The sequence below is a fragment of the Misgurnus anguillicaudatus genome, unplaced genomic scaffold, assembly GCF_027580225.2.
Source record: "Misgurnus anguillicaudatus unplaced genomic scaffold, ASM2758022v2 HiC_scaffold_33, whole genome shotgun sequence".
Taxonomy (NCBI): Eukaryota; Metazoa; Chordata; class Actinopteri; order Cypriniformes; family Cobitidae; genus Misgurnus; species Misgurnus anguillicaudatus.
This window is the reverse complement of record NW_027395283.1, coordinates 4322963-4342009: the sequence shown is the minus strand read 5'-3', so window position 1 is coordinate 4342009 and position 19047 is coordinate 4322963. Positions and strand designations below refer to the sequence as shown.

The following is a 19047-nucleotide window of genomic DNA, read 5'->3' as shown; positions in this document are numbered from 1 at the left end:
AAATAATCTTTAGTTGCAGCCCTAGAAATGTGGTTTTGTCCGATTAGTAAAAAAATTCAGATTAATCGATTATAAAATAATCTTTAGTTGCAGCCCTAGAAATGTTTTTTTTTTTCGATTAGTAAAACAATTCAGATTATTCGATTATGAAAATAATCTTTAGTTGCAGCCCTAGAAAGGTTTTTTATTAGTCAATTAATTGTATAAAAGAATAATTGCCTGCTTAATCGATTATAAAAAAATCTTTAGTTTGCAGCCAGAGAAATGTTTTTATCTGATTAGTCAATTAATTGAAGAAAAATGCACTCGATTAATCGATCATGAAAATAATTGTTTGTTGCTGCCCTATAAATTCTTTGATTCTTCTTGACGTGATTGTTTCTCTGTTTCTGTAGAGTTCAGTCGGCGCTGGTGTGTGCTGAACGACGGACACTTTAGCTACTATGAAAGTGATAAAAACGCTACACCGAACGGAGGCCTGAAGATGAAAGAGATCGTCTGTCTAGCCGTCAACCCTCCGGAGACTCATGGGTAATCTGCAGATTTTTACCTGTGTAGTTTTGAGTGTAAAATGTCTCTGGTTTTAATACTGATGTTTCTCTGTTTGTCAGGTATGATCACACGTTTGAGCTGTACTCTGATTCTGAACGCTTGTATCTGTTCGGCACCGATAACCCCGAGATTGCGCACGAGTGGGTCAAATCCATTGCCAAGGTAAGCAGACACCTGCCACGTCTCGTGTCGATTCTTCTGGTGTCAAAAAGCTATGATGTAAATCGTTTTGTCTTCACAGTCGTTTATTCCCGTGACCGCTGAAGTTCTGCTGCTGAAGGACTTTCAGCGCATCGGTCGTCTGCGATACAAAGATGGACTCAACTTGGAGACGTCCAGACTGGGCTGGTTCTGTCTGGTGGGCTCCAATCTTCACATCTGTCTTGAGCAGCAGAATAGAGACGAGACCATCGACCTACAGAAACTTCTGGAGCTCTGTGAGTGAGATACTGTAGATGTGATACTAGAGAGGTTTGAATGAATCTTGACATCTTGTGTTCTTGATCTCTGCAGCAATTCAGCCAGACAACGATGTTCTGGTTCTGGTGGAGAGAGGCAGGTGAGTTGGCACACGTTTGACCACAAGTGTTGTTTGTGAGAGACGGCGTTTGACTAACAGTACTGTCTCTGTGCAGGACGCTGTACATCGAGGGCGAGAGGAAGCTGGATTTCCAGGGCTGGGCGACAGCGATTCAGAGAGCGGCTGGTAGTTCTGGAGACACGCTGAGCCTTCAGCAGCTGACGGAAGCAGATATTCCTGTCATAGTGGAACGCTGTATTCATTTTACCACACAATACGGTACATCACACCATAACAAAATATATGCTACATAGGGGTACAACAAAATTTCGGCAGGCAAAATATGAAATTAAAAAAATGTCGAAAACGCAAAATGAATGAAATGTAATTCACACTGTACATTTATCGATCCGAGCACGGGTGCGCTTTCGTCATTAGGATGCGATTGTTTTAAACAAAGCAGGAAGTAAAGCTCTCTCTTAACACTGTAACCCAGTGCGTGATGATACACAGTCCTCTCACATGCCATCATATTGCTTAGATGATCTGTCACGTGTGCAGCTTAGACATTCACGTATTGTTCAAAATATGTGTTCGGAGTTTCGTGTGTTGCTCGTCATTTCAAAATTTGTGTTTGTTGCGTTATGTAAACCATGTGCATCATGTATGATGTCATAATATGTCCCTGCTGCAGACGTGTCGAAAGGGTTTATGATAAAAGAGATGCTCATGTTCACAAGATACTCGCAAGACACTTACTTAACACTAAACTCTGATTATAGGGGAGAGTGGGGCACAACCTAACGCTTTTTGGTTTTGCCTCAATCATTCAAAAAATATGAGTTTGATTAATTATACTTTTTACACAAGCAACACACACATCTCTGCTACAAATGAACATTTGAAGTTTGTTTCTAGTACTTACCATTCTTGGACAATTACACCAAACGTGACAGAAGTGCAAACATTACAGTGGGGATAAATGTAACAGGCGGGGGTTAGTTGTAACACTTGCTAAAAATTAAGTTTGCAGGGAAATATTTCAATACTATTTTGTCTATATTCTTGAAGTGGATATTGTTTATATATCTTTCTATAATAGACAGGTATTCACACTGTATTCATTCATCCTTTTCTAACAATAGATCAATTATAAACGGATACAAATGTCTAAATATGTGAGAAAAAGCAGCACAATTATGACAAAACATTTTTTTTTAGATGTGACCCAGTCTGTAAAAAACATACTACAGTTTCAAAATCAAATTCTGAGATAATGAGCATCAAAGTCTGATTTTAGCCATTCATTTCATTATGATTTTAATCTTTGACGTGACCTTATTCAATCAATATTAAAGATATGAACAAAAATACATTTGACACACGATTTTTGCTAAGACAGGCACATTTATTTTGTTGGCAGCCAGCAATCATTCATGTGTAGTCTATTTAAAACAACGACAAGAATTACGCTAACGTTAGCATTTTTCATATCGTTTATGTTAACGTTAGCTGTTTTCATATTGTAAGTGCTGAGGGGTTAGTTAGTTGTAACACAGCTGGGTCAAAATATTTTCAAGCCTACCAAAAAAGTTAAGAGCTGCAGACATATTTCAAAACGATGCTTTGTTTTAGTCAACAAGACACCGATTAATATAACATAGCATTGGATTTGGTATCTTACACACCCAACTTAGAAACCGAAAAAAAAACATATGATAAAAAATTTACTTGCATGCCACCAAAACACTCGTTCATCAATAACTCTCTGGAAAACACTATACATTTACAGTAATTTGTGGGAGATCGTCTTTTGGCACCATGAAAAATACCAGAAAAACAATCTTGTGCAACAATGTAAACAGTCCGTGTTACAACTAACCCTGTGCTAGTTTTTACCCCGCGCACCCCTACATGAGATTATGTATGTATCTGGCAAACGTGAGCGTCTCTTTTATCATAAACCCATTCGAAGTGTCTGCAGTAGGCTTGTATTTTGATATAATGTGTGATGAATATAGGTTTACATGACGGGCCAGACACATATTTTGAAATGACGGGCTATATACATGTTTTGACAAGCTTCACATCGTGCACCCTTGAATAACAAGTCACTGGCCGCCACTGCGTCCCAGTCCTATTACATACTATATTTAAAGCACAATATGTACGATTTTTGCTTTATAACATCCAAAAACGTTCACGTGTATTTGCATTATGCCAAATTATTTCCAACTATGTTTATTTTCAGAAAATTTGCAGTTTTTTTAGCTGACTTCTATTGGCAAAAATGACATATTGTGCCTTTATTTTTGTCTGTGTCACTCAGGTTTGTTTTAATGTTGTGTTAGGTCTGATTTATCTTTCTAGCATTGTGAATATGTGTGTGTTAATGTGTGTTTTACAGGTCTGACCTCAGAAGGAATCTATCGTAAGAGCGGGGTGAACAGTAGGATCGCCGCCCTGCTGGAGGAATTCAGACGTGACGCCAGATGTGTGTGGCTGAAAGAGGGTGAACATCAGGTGGATGATGTTTCCAACGTCCTCAAGAGGTTCTTCAGAGATATCGAGGAGGGATTGTTTGGACAGCAAGCAGACAACTGGCTTTCCACTACAGGTAAACACACACACACTTTACTCTGAAGCTGTGTCTGAAAAAGCCCCCTATACCCTCATTCCCTATTCCCTACAGTAGTTCACTAATATAGTCCACTGGAATGACTGAATGAAAATTAGCAGTGCAGGCGCCATCTTGTGTTGAGACGCAGGAGTTCATTGGGGAGACGCCTCACAGTGAAGTGTACATTGTTTGTACAATCATTATGGGGGTGAATTATGGTGCACTTGATAATGTCCACTATAATTTCGGAAACCACTACAAATGGCGGTCCCCTTAAATAGTGCAGGGAGCTTTTACAGACACAGCCAAAGTCTTTCAAGTATCTTGTGAATGTCTCTTGACATCTGTTATCACATGATGTGATGTTGTGTAGATGATATTGATACACATTTATGTTTGTGTAGGGTGTTCAGATGAGAGCATGAGGATATCTCAGTATAATCTTCTGTTCAGTAACCTGCCGAGAGTGAATCAAGCGACACTACGAGCTCTAATGAATCATTTATACTGGTCAGTCAAACCTTCCTCTTTCACAGAGATGCTTCCTCATTAGTATTGTGGTTAAATTTCCTTTCAGATGTGCATGTTTTATAACCTCTGATCCCGTGTGTGTGTGTGTTTAGTGTCCAGCGGTTCTCGGATCTCAATCAAATGAATCTTCATAATCTTGCTATCGTGTTCGGCCCGACTCTCTTCCAGACGGATGGGAAGGACTACAACGCCGGGCGCGTCATTGAAGATCTCATCCAACACTACGTCACCATATTTGATGTAGGTTTGTTCATGTGTGTCTATATAGACTCTTGACACGCCACAGAAACATCAGCCATTGTATGCAATAATGATCAACATGAACTTCCATAATGGGACTCGTTTCAAAGAAACTGAATCTTTAAACAGACAGAGAAGAAGTAGATTTGAACTTCCTTGATTGAATTTAATTGTGTTTACTGTGCAGAAGTCTATAAACTGAATTTTGCACATGCATACAATATGATTGTTGAAGAGTAAGCAGTTATCTTGAAAGAGTTCAGACAGTCAGTGGTGCCATCTAGTGGACTACAGAAGCATTACAGACTGTGTGTGTGTGTGTGTGTTTAAAGTACTGAAGACGAGACTGTTATATACTGACTGCAGTGAACTCTACTGTGTCTAATGATGATGATGTTTGATGTTGTAGGTCAATGAGCAACAACTGAAGAGGCAGCTAGATGAGATCACTTACATCATCAAACTCCGAGAGAATCTGAACCCTAAAGCTGGACCTGTAAGTGTTCTGGACTCTTATTAATGCTCATGATCTGAACATCTCTGCTGTCAATCATTCAAACACTTTACTACATATACACTCTCACAGGTTATGTATGTCCCCTGAGAAGGGAACGAGACGCTGTGTCTCCTTTGCCATAATTCTAGTGTTCCTGTACCCCAGTTCAGCAAATGCCAGATAAAGTGGGCATTCCTTTTCGTCCTTTTACACTGTCTGGCTTTCACGTTCAAACAGCAATAAACTCATTAAATCTAAGATGTTAGTGTTTGTTTGATCAGTGTGAATTAGACCACTGCATCACTGCGGACAGTTTTTGTTACAGTAAAGTATTTTCTTCTGCTTTTTTAATGTAAAGCTGACTTGAAACAATTAAACATTTGTGAAAAGTGGTATATAAATAAAATTGAATTGAATTGTTTGAGCTCTATTATGGAAAAAAATCCAGTGATGTTTTTATTATTATACTGATTTATACTGATGTGTGTTTGTGTGTGTAGGCCAGTGGTGACTTTATTTGTACAGTTTACTTGGAGGAGAAGAGAGAGACGGCCGAGCAGCATGTAAAGGTGAATGTTGACCTTTGGTACCAGCGTGTCAATATTTTAATAAGCTTTGACTTTATGAGGACGTATATTATTTTAGACTAGAGTGAGTATAATACAGAGAGAGAACGACAAACATATAGACAGACAGACAGAAAGACAAGTCATTTCTTTCATAACATAATAAATAAGTTGTTGTCTTCATTTAATAAGTGAAGTGTTTTTGAACTCTAGATTCCTGCCACAATGACAGCAGCAGAACTGACCTTTGAGATTCTGGACAGACGGAAAATCGGTGTGAAAGAGAAAGATTACTGGTGCTGTTTTGAGGTCAATGACAAAGAAGAAACAGGTGTGTGATACACAAAAGCTGAATCTTATTTTACAATAAACATTTAAGTTACAGTAAAGTGTACAGTGTAGTTACAGCACAATGTATAGTGTAGTTACAGTACTGTATATATAGTAATGTATAGTTACAGTAAAGTACAGTAAAGTATACAGTATAGTTACAGTAAAGTGTACAGTGTAGTTACAGCACAATGTATAGTGTAGTTACAGTACTGTATATATAGTAAAGTATAGTTACAGTAAAGTATACAGTATAGTTACATTAAAGTATACAGTATAGTTACAGTACAGTATATTGTGTAGTTAAAGTATGGTATACATAGTAAAGTATAAAGTATCGTTAAAGGTAAGTATACGGTATAGTTACAGTAAAGTAACATTATCGTTATAGTATAGTTACAGTATAGTATACTATATAGTTACAGTAACGTATACCGTATAGTTACAGCAAAGTATAGTTGCAGTAAAGTATACAGTAAAGTATAGCTATAGTAAAGTATACACTGTAAAAAATGTCTGTAGAAATTACAGTATTAATGGGTATTACTGGCAACTAGCTGCCAGTAACTAACCGTAGATTTTACATTTATGTTATTTACTGGCAACATTTTGTTTTGACTTTATCTTCTACAGTAAGTTACTGGCAACCAGCTGCAAAATTACAGCAAATTTTTTTACAGTGTAGTTACACTAAAGTATACAGTAGTTACAGTAAAGTATACAGTATAGTTACAGTAAAGTATAGTTACAGTAAAGTATAGAGTATAGTTACAGTAAAGTATAGTTACAGTATACAGTATAGTCACAGTATAGTTACAGTATAGTATACAGTAAAGTATAGTTACAGTAAAGTATAGTTACGGTAAAGTATAGTTACAGTAAAGTATACAGTATAGTCACAGTATAGTATACAGTAAAGTATAGTTACAGTAAAGTATAGTTACAGTAAAGTATAGTTACAGTAAAGTATAGTTACAGTAAAGTATACAGTATAGTCACAGTATAGTTACAGTAAAGTATACAGTATAGTTACAGTAAAGTATAGTTACAGTAAAGTATACAGTAAAGTATGCAGTATAGTTACAGTAAAGTATACAATAAAGTTACAGTAGAGTATAGTTACAGCAAAGTATACAGTGTAGTTACAGTAAAGATAGTTACAGTAAAATATACAATAAAATATACAGTAAAGTATAGTTACAGTAAAGTATACAATAAAGTTACAGTAGAGTATAGTTACAGTAAAGTATACAGTAGTTACAGTAAAGTATACATTATCGTCACAGTATAGTTACAGTAAAGTATACAATAAAGTTACAGTAGAGTATAGTTGCAGTAAAGTATACAGTATATAGTTACAGTAAAGTATAGTTACAGTAAAGTATACAGTAGTTACAGTAAAGTATACATTATCATCACAGTATAGTTACAGTAAAGTATACAATATAGTTACAGTAGAGTATAGTTACAGTAAAGTATACAGTAGTTACAGTAAAGTATACATTATCGTCACAGTATAGTTACAGTAAAGTATACAATATAGTTACAGTAGAGTATAGTTGCAATAAAGTATACAGTATAGTTACAGTAAAGTATAGTTACAATAAAGTATACTTTATCATCACAGTATAGTTACAGTAAAGTATACAGTATAGATACAGTAGAGTATAGTTACAGTAAAGTATACTTTATCATCACAGTATAGTTACAGTAAAGTATACAATAAAGTTACAGTAGAGTATAGTTACAGTAAAGTATACAGTATAGTTACAGTAAAGTATACAGTATAGTTACAGTAAAGTATAGTTACAGTAAAGTATACAGTAGTTACAGTAAAGTATACATTATCATCACAGTATAGTTACAGTAAAGTATACAATATAGTTACAGTAGAGTAAGTATACAGTATAGTTACAGTAAAGTGTATATAGTGTAGTTACAGTAATATATAATAATGTTTTTTTATAGTTGACAGGATTTGGTGCATTTGTGAGGCTGATATGAGAAGTGTAATTGTTGTATATGTGATGTTGTGTTTGTTGTATCTCTCAGAGCGGCCGCTTCACTATCAGGAGAAAGTTCTGCCCATCGTTCACTCTCTAGGGACAGACAGTTACCTGCTGCTTAAAAAATACTTCTCTATGGAGGCCATGCTGGTTTATCTGGGTATGAGTGTGTGTGTTTGTGTATCAGTTGTGTTGATGAACATAGTAATCACTTTCAGAGCACAATTATAACTCTTTGTTTGTGTATGTGTGTTACACAGGCAGTAAAGTGGAGGTGTCCAAACACGGTATGATGAAGTTTAAAGAAGAGAGGAATTTATTGGGTTTGAGCACAGGAAGTTTTCATGATCGATACTTCATCCTGACCAACACTTCACTCAGACTATATAAAGACGTGCGGGTAAGATTCACATACTCCTCATGACATCAACACTACTTATCAGACAACAGATGATGATGATGATGATGTGGAAATGTGGCTAGCATATGTTAAATTATCAGGTGTAAGGTTGTGAGTCATTATTGTAACTTTAGTGGATTATTTTTGGACTGGGAGGATATTACTGCATGTTTTCATAATGTTATAAACTCTTTTTATAAATGTTGCACATGTGACACACACACACATCATAGTGTTACAGACAGAATGAATATTTAGAGTTTTGATGATTATTTTTACTTGAAAACTTTTATACAGAATCTGCAAAAGCTGCAAAATTCAGAGCTGCAGTGTGTGAGTACTGATTGTGTGTGCGTGTGGGTGCATGTTTGTGTGTTTTTGTGCGTGCGTGGGTGTGCGACTGCTGATAGTGTGAATATGTTGGTAGGTTAAAGGGTGGTGGTTTTCCTTCAGCATTGAATTATGAGTGTAGAGTGTGTGTTGTATTATATCTCTCTCTTTTTCTCTCTTTAGAGTAATCGTCCAGAGAGGGAGTGGCCAATCAAATGTCTGAAGGTTTATCATGGCATTAAAAAGAAACTCCGCCCCCCCACCTGGTGAGATTAATAAATTGTAGTTGTGAAAACACCTCATGATGATGATAAGAAGATTATGATGATAACTAGTGTACTTATATCGATACTAAAGAGGAGAAACAATTTGGGACTTTATGAAGAATATTAATGTTTCACACCTGCAGTGTCATTTTTCACCAAGAGGTGTCAGTGTTTGTCAACACAACAGATGTCTGTGAACACATTTGTTTTTATTTGTGTTTAAAAGTCACCTCTCTGTCTGTCTGTCTGCAGTTGGGGTCTCACAGTCATCTATGAAAGTGAAAAACAGGAGAAGCAAGAGAGACAGCACTGGTAAGAGCTATACACTGTGTGTGTGTGTGTGTGTGTGTGTGTGTGTGTGTGTGTGTGTGTGTGTGTGTGTGTGTGTGTGTGTGTTCCTTAAGGTCTGGGTATAGTTCAGTTTTAAGACATAAATAAGGGTCAGCGTATAGTGCATGTGTGCCATAAATGTCGTCATCAGAATATTATGTACGTTGTGTTTGTGCACTGCCAGATTTTTATAGCACACTTTGCAGGTCGCATACGTGCATTTCATTTTTCACAGTAATAAGTTGATCCACAAGGTGGCAACTGTGCCCTGCGGGTGTTGATTGACAAAGTATATGATGAAAAACTGAATAAGCAAAACGGACAAAACGTGTGCAAGCTACATCAGCAATAGAGGACATATATGAGAGATTATTTCTATAACTGTACCAGGGCAGCGATTAATCTGTCAATTATTTTTTTCGATTAATCGACTAATTGGATAACAACATAAATATTTACTCATTTACATTTTTTTACTTATTATAGCTAAATTAGGCAGTAAATTAAGTTAGGGGTTGTGCACACCAAAACTTTTAAATGCGGCGGAAACGCCTGGAAAACGCCGAATGCAAGCTTTTTTCAGCTGAGCTCTTTGGTAGCTGTGATACTTTAGCTGTGAGCCGGTTGGTTGCTGTGGTAATGTCCCACCCCTCCTCCACTGTGATTGGACAGCCGTGTGAGAACTGACATTGACGAGCGGAGCTTTTCACCCAAAGCGCCGTTTTTCAGCGCGGAAGAAAACCGCTAGCTGCTGGCTTATTTGAAAAACGCAGAGCTTCCTTTGGAAACAATTGAAAACGTGCGCCGGTGTGCACGCCCCCTTACAGAGTTTTACTAATATATCATTTTGATTTTGATATTTTAAGCCTTAAATAAAAAAGTTTGCGCAGCTTTTAAGTAATACATCTTTAAATGGCGAAATAATAATCTGAGGGATGTCCTGGTGAATACATTTTGCCACAAATTAATAAACTCATTTCAATGTTCAACTTCAGACCTTGATAAGAATTACCATTATTGGTTATAAACACAATAAATAAGCTATTATGATATGAAAGTGATATACATGCGTTGTTACTGAAATAAATACCGCCTTACTTTAAAACAGATGCTTAGTTTGTGGTTCAATACTATTTTTATGAAAACCCAACAACAATAAAAAAATACAAACTCATTTATTTTATAGAATAAAAATTAAACCTTTATTAACCTGCATTTTTTTTGCGCTTTTGCTTTTGTCATTGTCCTGTCAGGGTTGCCAGATCTTCCCAATGACCATTCAAAATTAGTCCAAAAGCATTCCAATAACTATTCATGTTTATTGACAAAAAATCATAATCAATTATTTTCAATTGTATTGATTAGTTGTTGCAGCCCTTAACTGTATTATAAAAGAATACAAAGACGTTTTCATGAATTCATGGCGTCCCCTTTTAGACCCACTTAACTGATCATTATGAGCCCCTGTAGGCCAGGAAAGGTATTGCATGCGTCCAATGCCCATGTACAGGTTCAAGTCAAATGCTGTGTGTTTGACTGTAAAAAATAAATTATACTTTTAGTTTTACAGTGTGAAACAGCCTTTAGGAAGTCACACACCATGTTGCATTGCGTCATGTATTTAAAAATGAAGCAGATTGTTTTCTATGAATGTTGCTCAAATCTATGTCACGCCACTCGCATACAGTAGTTTAACATTAAATAACATCATATTTGTTCCAAATCCTTAACGATTAACGTGATTTACTATTTTGCTACTGTGTTCAACTGCAACATATTTGCCTAGACAACAGATACAACTAAACAGTTTTGCTGCTTTGTTACATGTGTTACAGATGAATGTGATATACAGCCTATTCAAAGATTAACATACAATAAATGAGAAAATAATGTTAAAACTCACCAATCTTTCTATCTCTTTCTCTCAGGTATCTTTGCTGTGACACACAGACTGAGATGAGAGAATGGTTCGCTACGTTCATGAGTATACAGGTTTGTATGAGAGACACATAAAGTGTCTGTTATCATTTATACACAGTAACATTAATGTCATCAAATCTCTTTTGGGTTTCATGGAATAAATAAGAAATAAGAAAGTCAAATGTAAGGAATAATGTACAGGCAGCAGGTTGTTATCGCAGAAATAAGCCCTGACAGTGTGATTAGTGTTAGGGTCTTGTTTAGGGCTGGGCCGGTTTGGATTTTTTCTTACCGCGGTCGGTAATCAACAAATTCCCGCGGTTTTGCGGTTTATTGGCAAGACAACGAGTTAAATAACATGCATGACTTATTTATGTTTAATAAACAACATGTGCAAATTACTTAAGGAACATGTAAAGTGAATATTATTTCCTTCCACATTTATTCAATTTCAACATTCAACAACTTGAACAATTAATATTATCAGTTAAATTTTTTTTTAACGCATTGTGCGTGTCCACACGTACGTGCCTACAGACATTTCTCCACTTTTCTATCCTTAATTTATGAATGGCCTGTAAATGACGCAAATTATTGCTGCCCTGATGGTCTGGTAAAATAACCATTTGTATGAGAAATCACTTGTACTGCATATGTGTCCGTGCTTGAGTATAGATTGGAAGCTGCACGGAGACGCGTGTGTGTGCGCAAAATGACACGGTCTGTCTCGCGCGCGTCCGGGCAGTGCGCGTCTGTCTGGCGCGCGCCCGGGCAGTCCGCGTCTGTCTCGCGTGCTCGGGACCGCTTCTGTTCTAGACACTTACCATTAACATCTGTCTTTATCCACAAACGGAGAAAGAAGACGCAAAAGCAAAACTTGCTGTGTGTACTGTGAAATGTGTACTGCTGTAGAAATGGCCACTGTGGTAGGCTAGATGAAAAAGAGACAATCTAACCTCTTTGGATATTAATCCTCGGACTGATCGCGTGCTCTTTATGTTGCGTGACAATTTAATAATGTATGAAACCTGATTCTGTTGTTGATCTGTTGCAGCTGTTTGCACGTTCAAATTAAATAAAATGTTTGTATTGCTTTACCGAGTCACAGACAACGTCACCCGTATTTCTACTCAATGACAATTTAATATTAAAATCATATCAGTTAAGATTTAATGTTCATAACAAGCTGCGGTTGTTTAAAAGCTGCGTGTGTAACATCCCCACATAAACACACAAGTGCAGGCCAATGTTTCAAGTTTTTTTTTTTTTTTTTGCGGTTATGACGGTGAGGAGCTCAGACCCGCGGCATGGGTCACGTGACCGCGGTATGGCGGTAATGCGGTTACCGCCCCAGGCCTAGTCTTGTTTCACACTGAAGGGGTTATTACACTTATTACACTTTGGTGTCCCCAGAGTGCGTATGTGAAGTTTTAGCTCAAAATATCATATAGGTCATTTATTAAAACATGTTAAAATTGACACTTTGTAGGTGTGAGCAAAAATTTGCTGTTTTGGGGTGTTTTCTTTCAAATGGAAATTAGCCGATAATGCAAAAACTGATCACCATAATGGTGGTTTATTGAAATTGAAAAAAAATTCTGCTTTCAGAGAATGGTTTACCAAAACTAAGTTACTGGGTTGATCTTTATCACATTTTCTAGGTTGATAGAAGCACTGGGGACCCAATCATAGCCCTTAAAAATGGAAAGAGTCAGATTTTCATGATGTCCCCGATAAATGCTGATTTAAAATATTTAATTTGCTAATTTTGAACAAATACAGACCTTCCAGGAGGAAAACCTGTTTACTTTGGGTTTTATGATAAAAGAAGACGTTCAAATGTCATGAACACACATGATTGGTTTAATCATTTGTAAATATAATGTCATTTATGTTATTAACTCATTCTTTAACAAAAGTTTCACAAAATTCCTTGCAGGAAAAATTATCTTCTATAAATATATAAACATACAAATTATATCAAATTAAAGAACACACCCTCTGCTTTCAAACAAACAATAAACAAACAAACAAATGGGGAAAAAACTGTTCATTATATATTTACATTTTCCACTTAATTTAACCACTGAAATATGGATATTTCTCTTCAAAAATACAACATTTTGAGCAAAAGGCTTAAAAAATTGCGTTTTTGTAAAGGAATTTATGTTAGAGATCAGACTCAGAATGACTATCAAACATAAAGGCAGTTAAAATAAATCATTAAATCTTTTTAACTTCTGTTTTTGATAAATTCGGTTTGGCGCCTTCTAGTGGACTTTGAAATTCGTCCAGAAAGGCATATTTATTAGTTAAATATCAACTCATAATTGACGAGAAAACTCGTCAATGGCGGTGAATGAGTTAAAAGACATACAGCTGCAGAAAAATCAATAGACCACTTCAAGATTTTCTAAATTTACTTATATATATATATGTGTGTGTGTTTAAGAAAAAAAATACTTTTTGTTTCATTCTGCCAATTACTGACAACATTTCAAATTCTTAATAAAAATTATGATTATATTTGCATTTATTTACTGAAAATTGAAAGGGGCATTTACTGAATTTATTTATGGGGATTTGCATTTATTTACTGAAAATAATATGGTTAAAATAACACAAAAGATGCAGTGTTTTTCAATCTTGAATACCTTAGAGAAAAAATAATTAAGTTCAAATTAATTTTTCAATAATAAAATGCTAATGTACTTTAGGAATATTTCAGAAATATAAATAACCCTGATTTTTAATCACATTTTTATTGTGTCTTTGTTTCCACTCTTGTCTTTTACATTGCTATTGTGTGAGTTTATGTCGCTCATGAGGTTTGCTTTTGTTGGAAGACACTGTGCAGAAATGATCATAATATATCTAGAAATGAGAATTAAAGTCAAAACTGGAGTGGTTTCTTCATTTTTTTTTCTGCGGCTGTATTTATATTGAATTTCTGTGTAATATTAATCTCTACCTCTCAAAATTATCTGCGCTGTGTGTTATTAGTTTCAGGCGGTTGTTATCTTGGAATAGAATGTCACAAGGAGCCAATCAGAATCAAGCATTTTAGAGAGCTGTTTAATAAGGTCTCTCTCTCTCTCTCTCTCTTAGAATGGGGGTCGCGTGTGGCCGGCCGAGTGGTTGAAGTCTCGCTCTGCTAGTCGTTCAGCTCCTCTGGACAGTCGTTTTGGTAACGTGTCTCTGATTCCTCTGCGTGGCAGTGAGAACGAGATGAGGAATAGTGTCGCCGCTTTCACAGCCGATCCTCTCGCTGTGAGTTAATCAGCCAATCACAGCAGGCCCTGGCCAATCACACAGCCAATCAGCTCCAGTTTAATGTGGTCTCCATTCATCATCTGAAATGTTATGCGTGTACATTCTCCATATTCTTTCATACAGTTTAGTAGATGTTATATTCAGATAGTGATGTGTGATATAACACAAATACTGTGAGAGATACTGTATGAGTCTTTTGTTATAACTGGCTGTGTGATTACCCATGATCCTTAACTCTTCTGATTCACTAATATTCACATTCAGCCCACAGTGTTGTATGAGATTATAAACTACTTATGATGTTAACAGAGCCTTTAAAAGCTCTTTATAACAGATTTAACTGATGTAAGCCTGTGGGCTGCTTGTTAGCTCTACGCTATTGGGGTTGTGTGTGTGTGCGTGTGTGTGTGCGCGTGTGTGTGTCTGAGTAAATGATATTATTTCTATTTAAATCAATAATTTGTTGAATGCAAGTTTTGATGAAATGATTGTGTGTGTGTTTGTTTTTTGGATGCAGCTCTTCAGAAATGCTTGATGAAGTAGTGATTGGTGTTCAGGTGAGACAACAAATTCCCAAATAAATTAAATGACAAACATACCAAAGCCATTTTTTGAAGTGTGATGACATTGTGCGTGTTTTCACAGGAACTGAAGGTTTTTGTCATGTCGGCAGTGGACTGATTTTGGAACGTCGGTCTGAACTCGTGTGATCAATCCTTCACAACTTTGGATCTTCAAGGTCTTTAGCATTCAGACGTTCATGTGGTTTCACGTGAACTTTGACCTTCAGAGAGGTGACAGGATCTTATTCACTCATTCACTGGGTTTATGAGGTGTTACACGCTGTGCTGTGGTGCATTCTGGGATATCAAAGTGTTATTGGAATCATTTCACGAGGGTCTTGAAGGACCGCATGGATTTACGCCTTGAAGATTTTTTTTTTTAGAAACTGTACATAAAGACAGACCAATCAGAAAGCACACCGCATACATTCATTAGACTGCACATGAAACACCTGAGATTGAAGAGACGTCCTGAAACCTGTCCGACCTGCACAATTCTGACATTCATGTAGTAAAGATCCACTTAATATTGATGTAATATAAATGTATTGATATGATTAGATCTGTTTCTCACACAGTAGCATTCCAGATCTTCAAAGAAAAGAAACCTCAGATCGTATTAATCATAAACACAAGCAAAACATATTTGTGTGCAAGATTTAAAGCAAACATATTTTAGTAGTTGTGATTGCTTGTAAAATCATTCTTGTGTTTATTTACAGAGGAATGATCATACAAACTAATGCAACAGTTCACATAAAAAAAAATGTAACACACATTCACATTATTATTCTGATGTCTCACGACAGAAACTGTAGATTGTGTAAAAAGTCTCTTGTTCTGATTATTTTCTGTGATTTTAAATGAATGAATTCAGATGATGTGAGTTTGCACAAATTCATTTCCATCAGTTGTATTAACTTAAGCAGCAGTGTAAAGATTGTGTGTGTGTGCATGTGTGTGTGTGCGAAAATTAACCATGTTTTATTGTGGTTAAAGTGTAGTAAACATGGTTTTATGGTGTAATGATTACTATCAGCAAAACCATGATTTTACCACACTTACCATGTTTTTTTTTGTTTTAACAGTAGTAAAATCATGGTTAATTTTCGTAAGTGTGTGTGTATGTAATGTTATATGTGTATTCAGTATGAAGTTGATTATAATCTAGGCAATATTAATGAGTTTATTTATCAGTCAGATCTGAAGCAGATCTTTATTAAACACACACATGATGTTAATGTGTAGACTTCAGGACTGTCAGGAGTATTTTTCAGTGTTTATTCTGTATTTGTGTAGATAATGAAATCATTTCTTTTCTAATAATGAAATACTGTGAAATCATAACAAGGTATATGATTCATATATATTCTTATATATATATAAATATTAAATTCTTTACATGTTGTTGTTTTATATTTTAGCTTTATTGTCTGTTGAAGTTGATAGTAAATGTGAGCCGTTTTAAACTTCAAAATGTTTCATCGTGTTTTTTCTCTTATGTCATAAATGATTAGAAACTCATTTGACGTATTACTGTAAATACAGCTTACATAGTGTTATAGTCCCTTTCACACATACAGTCTTTACTGGTAATTTACTGGTAAATTGCAGTTAACATGTCATGTGTGAACAGAACTTTTTTGGTAAATCGGTGCTCCCAATTTACCAGTAAGACAGGTTGTAAGATTACCAGTAATTTACCGGTAAGCGCTATGTGTGAACGAAAAATATAGGATTACCGGCATTTAGAACGGACAACGTCAGACCGCGCTGACAGATCGGGCCAAATTACAACGTTTTTATACAGGTGACGCGTTTACCCCCGCACTGTTTACGTTTGTTTCCACACACATGCTGCTTAAAAGTCGAGCACACCTGAAGTTAACATCCACATTTCTTCAAAAGTTGCTTAAAACAGCTTACCATCTATTTGCCAAAAGCTAACGTCCTCAGCGCACCTTCTGTGAAGCCTAATGTGCAAACGCAATGTTGTTTGGTCACAAGCAACTTCGCGACTGTCAGCGTTTGCCACAGATGTGAAAACAACAAAATACGGACCGACGATGTTAATACACAACCCGCCATTGTTTACAAATACGACACGGAGCTTGCCGGTCGTGCGTCACAGGTAACATCCGCTTTCTCTCCGAGTTTACCGGTATTTTGATACTGATGTGTGAATGATGTCTTACTGGTAAAAAGACGGAACGTCACTGCATGTGTGAACAGCACATTTTTGTATTTACTGGTAAATTCATTCTGGTAAATTCATGGTAATTTACCAGAATTACTGTGTGAAAGAGGCTATAGTGAAAACATAAAATAATATAACACTCCTTTGAGTTATATTTGCGTTCTCTTTTATTTTTCTCTTGGATTGTCCTTTGCATCACCGCTTTCTCTCTGATTTTCGTTTTTTCCTCTCTGGTTTCTCTCTGTTTTCTGTCTGGTTTGCCTCTGGGTGTTTTGCTTTTTATTTGTTTTTCTTGTTCTTGCATGCAGCTACATGTAGTTGTTTGTGATTGTGCGTCTCACACGCATGCAGGGGACGCCACAGGAGTTTACTGTGTGTTTACTGTCCTTTATAAACCTCAACTGACACCTCAGGGTCACACAGCAGTCTGCGTGTGTGTTGTGGCTTTGTTTTCTTTATGCCAGTAATAATTTTGTGTTTGTTTACTTTTGGTTTTGTAGTGAATATTTCTTGTTGTGCATGAGATTCATCTTAAAATGCATCAAATCAATGAAATCTAAATCAGAATCATAGTTTTTTTTCTGTAATGTAGTTCATAAGAATGTTAAAATGTTGTGGATTTGACTTCTTCATTGAACCCTGACAGATGAGAGGTTTAGGTTTGAACAGGCGGTCCTGGATCGATTTGGAGCTTTCATAGAGATGTGATTTTCCTCTTTCATCACAGTATGTGAAGCGACTCTAATTGGGCCGTCTCATCCCATTATCACAGTTAGAAACCGAAGTGTCTCTGAGTCATTTAGACCTGTTGTGTCCGGTTGAAAGGTTCAGGGACTCTGTCCGATCCGTCCTCATTAGTGTCTTATTACCTGACCCCGCCTGATGTCACCATAGCAACAGCATCTCATGATTTCTGCAGTTTTCTTTAATTCTCAGTTTTATTTATAGATTGATTTCTTTTTCAGTCCATTATTGATGTAGTATCAAAGCTGTAAAGATTAACTATTGTGGTTTAAAGTGAAAACATGGACCTGAGCCTGTAAACTTTCACTGAAAAGCATCTGAGCGACAGAAGGAGCTTTTCTCTGTTTATTGCCGTGAAAATGACTGAATATTATTGTCTCTGTGTGTGTTCGTGTTTGCTCAGTGTGGATCCTGAGTGGCAGAACATTGCTTTAAATTTTAAATCTGGAAACAATGTTTGACTAACACACGTGTAGATAAACACATCAGAGAACCCTGTCAGAGACAGACAGACAGACAGACAGGTGAAGTCTCACCACATGATTTCTTTATCCAGAAATAGAGGCAGACGTGCTTATGGAAGGTGTTTCTATATGAGCCTGTTGATGCACAACCGTAAAACAATTTCTGGAAGTGTAAATCTGTCCCCAGGTTGTGTTTAACACTGAATCTTTATAGTTTAGAGAAAACAAAACAAAAGCAGCTTTCTATTGTGTTCAGGTGCAGATCTGCTGTAATCATTTTCAACTACTTACTGGAGCAGAATTATAGTTATTATTGTTAACCAAACTCATTCATGGATGTTTAAGCAGTAATTCACAGAACAAATGGGCATTCTTTCATTATATATTAAATCTAATTATAACTCAAGTCAACACAGGACGATCAGATCCCAATCTTCATATACACCACAAAATCCCCAAAGTTAAATGAACACTGCTGGGTGTATCTTATGGTTTGTGTTAAACAGTAACACTGAAGCAGAATTAAAAGCTGTAATCTGTAACTTATCCTCTCTATCATCATCTCTGGTTGAAATCCAAAATAGCATTTTAAAGTTATTTTCTTAACTTAGGTTTAGATGTTGGCAGTTTCATTTAAAGTCATCATTATGGTGATCCGTGTTTGTTTTAGTTGGACTTGACTATTGACTTGTTAGATTT

At 36.2% G+C, this 19047-nt stretch overlaps 1 protein-coding gene across 6 annotated transcripts in view; it reads left to right on the top strand.

Moving 5' to 3' along the window:
• The window catches only part of LOC129438752 (arf-GAP with Rho-GAP domain, ANK repeat and PH domain-containing protein 1), a 66010-nt gene extending 49596 nt beyond the window's left edge, over positions 1 to 16414 (top strand). For 4 of the 6 annotated variants that reach the window (XM_055197647.2, XM_055197648.2, XM_055197649.2 and 1 more), the window contains 20 exons: positions 396 to 531; positions 612 to 714; positions 794 to 989; positions 1066 to 1111; positions 1188 to 1351; positions 3480 to 3689; positions 4097 to 4202; positions 4316 to 4463; positions 4873 to 4959; positions 5460 to 5528; positions 5739 to 5856; positions 7908 to 8021; positions 8122 to 8261; positions 8559 to 8594; positions 8775 to 8857; positions 9110 to 9169; positions 11116 to 11179; positions 14216 to 14377; positions 14898 to 14937; positions 15026 to 16414. In XM_055197647.2, the coding sequence (XP_055053622.2) occupies positions 396 to 531; positions 612 to 714; positions 794 to 989; positions 1066 to 1111; positions 1188 to 1351; positions 3480 to 3689; positions 4097 to 4202; positions 4316 to 4463; positions 4873 to 4959; positions 5460 to 5528; positions 5739 to 5856; positions 7908 to 8021; positions 8122 to 8261; positions 8559 to 8594; positions 8775 to 8857; positions 9110 to 9169; positions 11116 to 11179; positions 14216 to 14377; positions 14898 to 14915 (2060 nt within the window). In that variant the 3' untranslated portion in view covers positions 14916 to 14937; positions 15026 to 16414. The remainder of the gene's footprint in view (positions 1 to 395; positions 532 to 611; positions 715 to 793; positions 990 to 1065; positions 1112 to 1187; positions 1352 to 3479; positions 3690 to 4096; positions 4203 to 4315; positions 4464 to 4872; positions 4960 to 5459; positions 5529 to 5738; positions 5857 to 7907; positions 8022 to 8121; positions 8262 to 8558; positions 8595 to 8774; positions 8858 to 9109; positions 9170 to 11115; positions 11180 to 14215; positions 14378 to 14897; positions 14938 to 15025) is intronic. The other 2 variants (XM_055197651.2, XM_055197650.2) reach the window with 2 other exon arrangements.
• The last annotated feature ends 2633 nt before the right edge of the window (positions 16415 to 19047 follow it).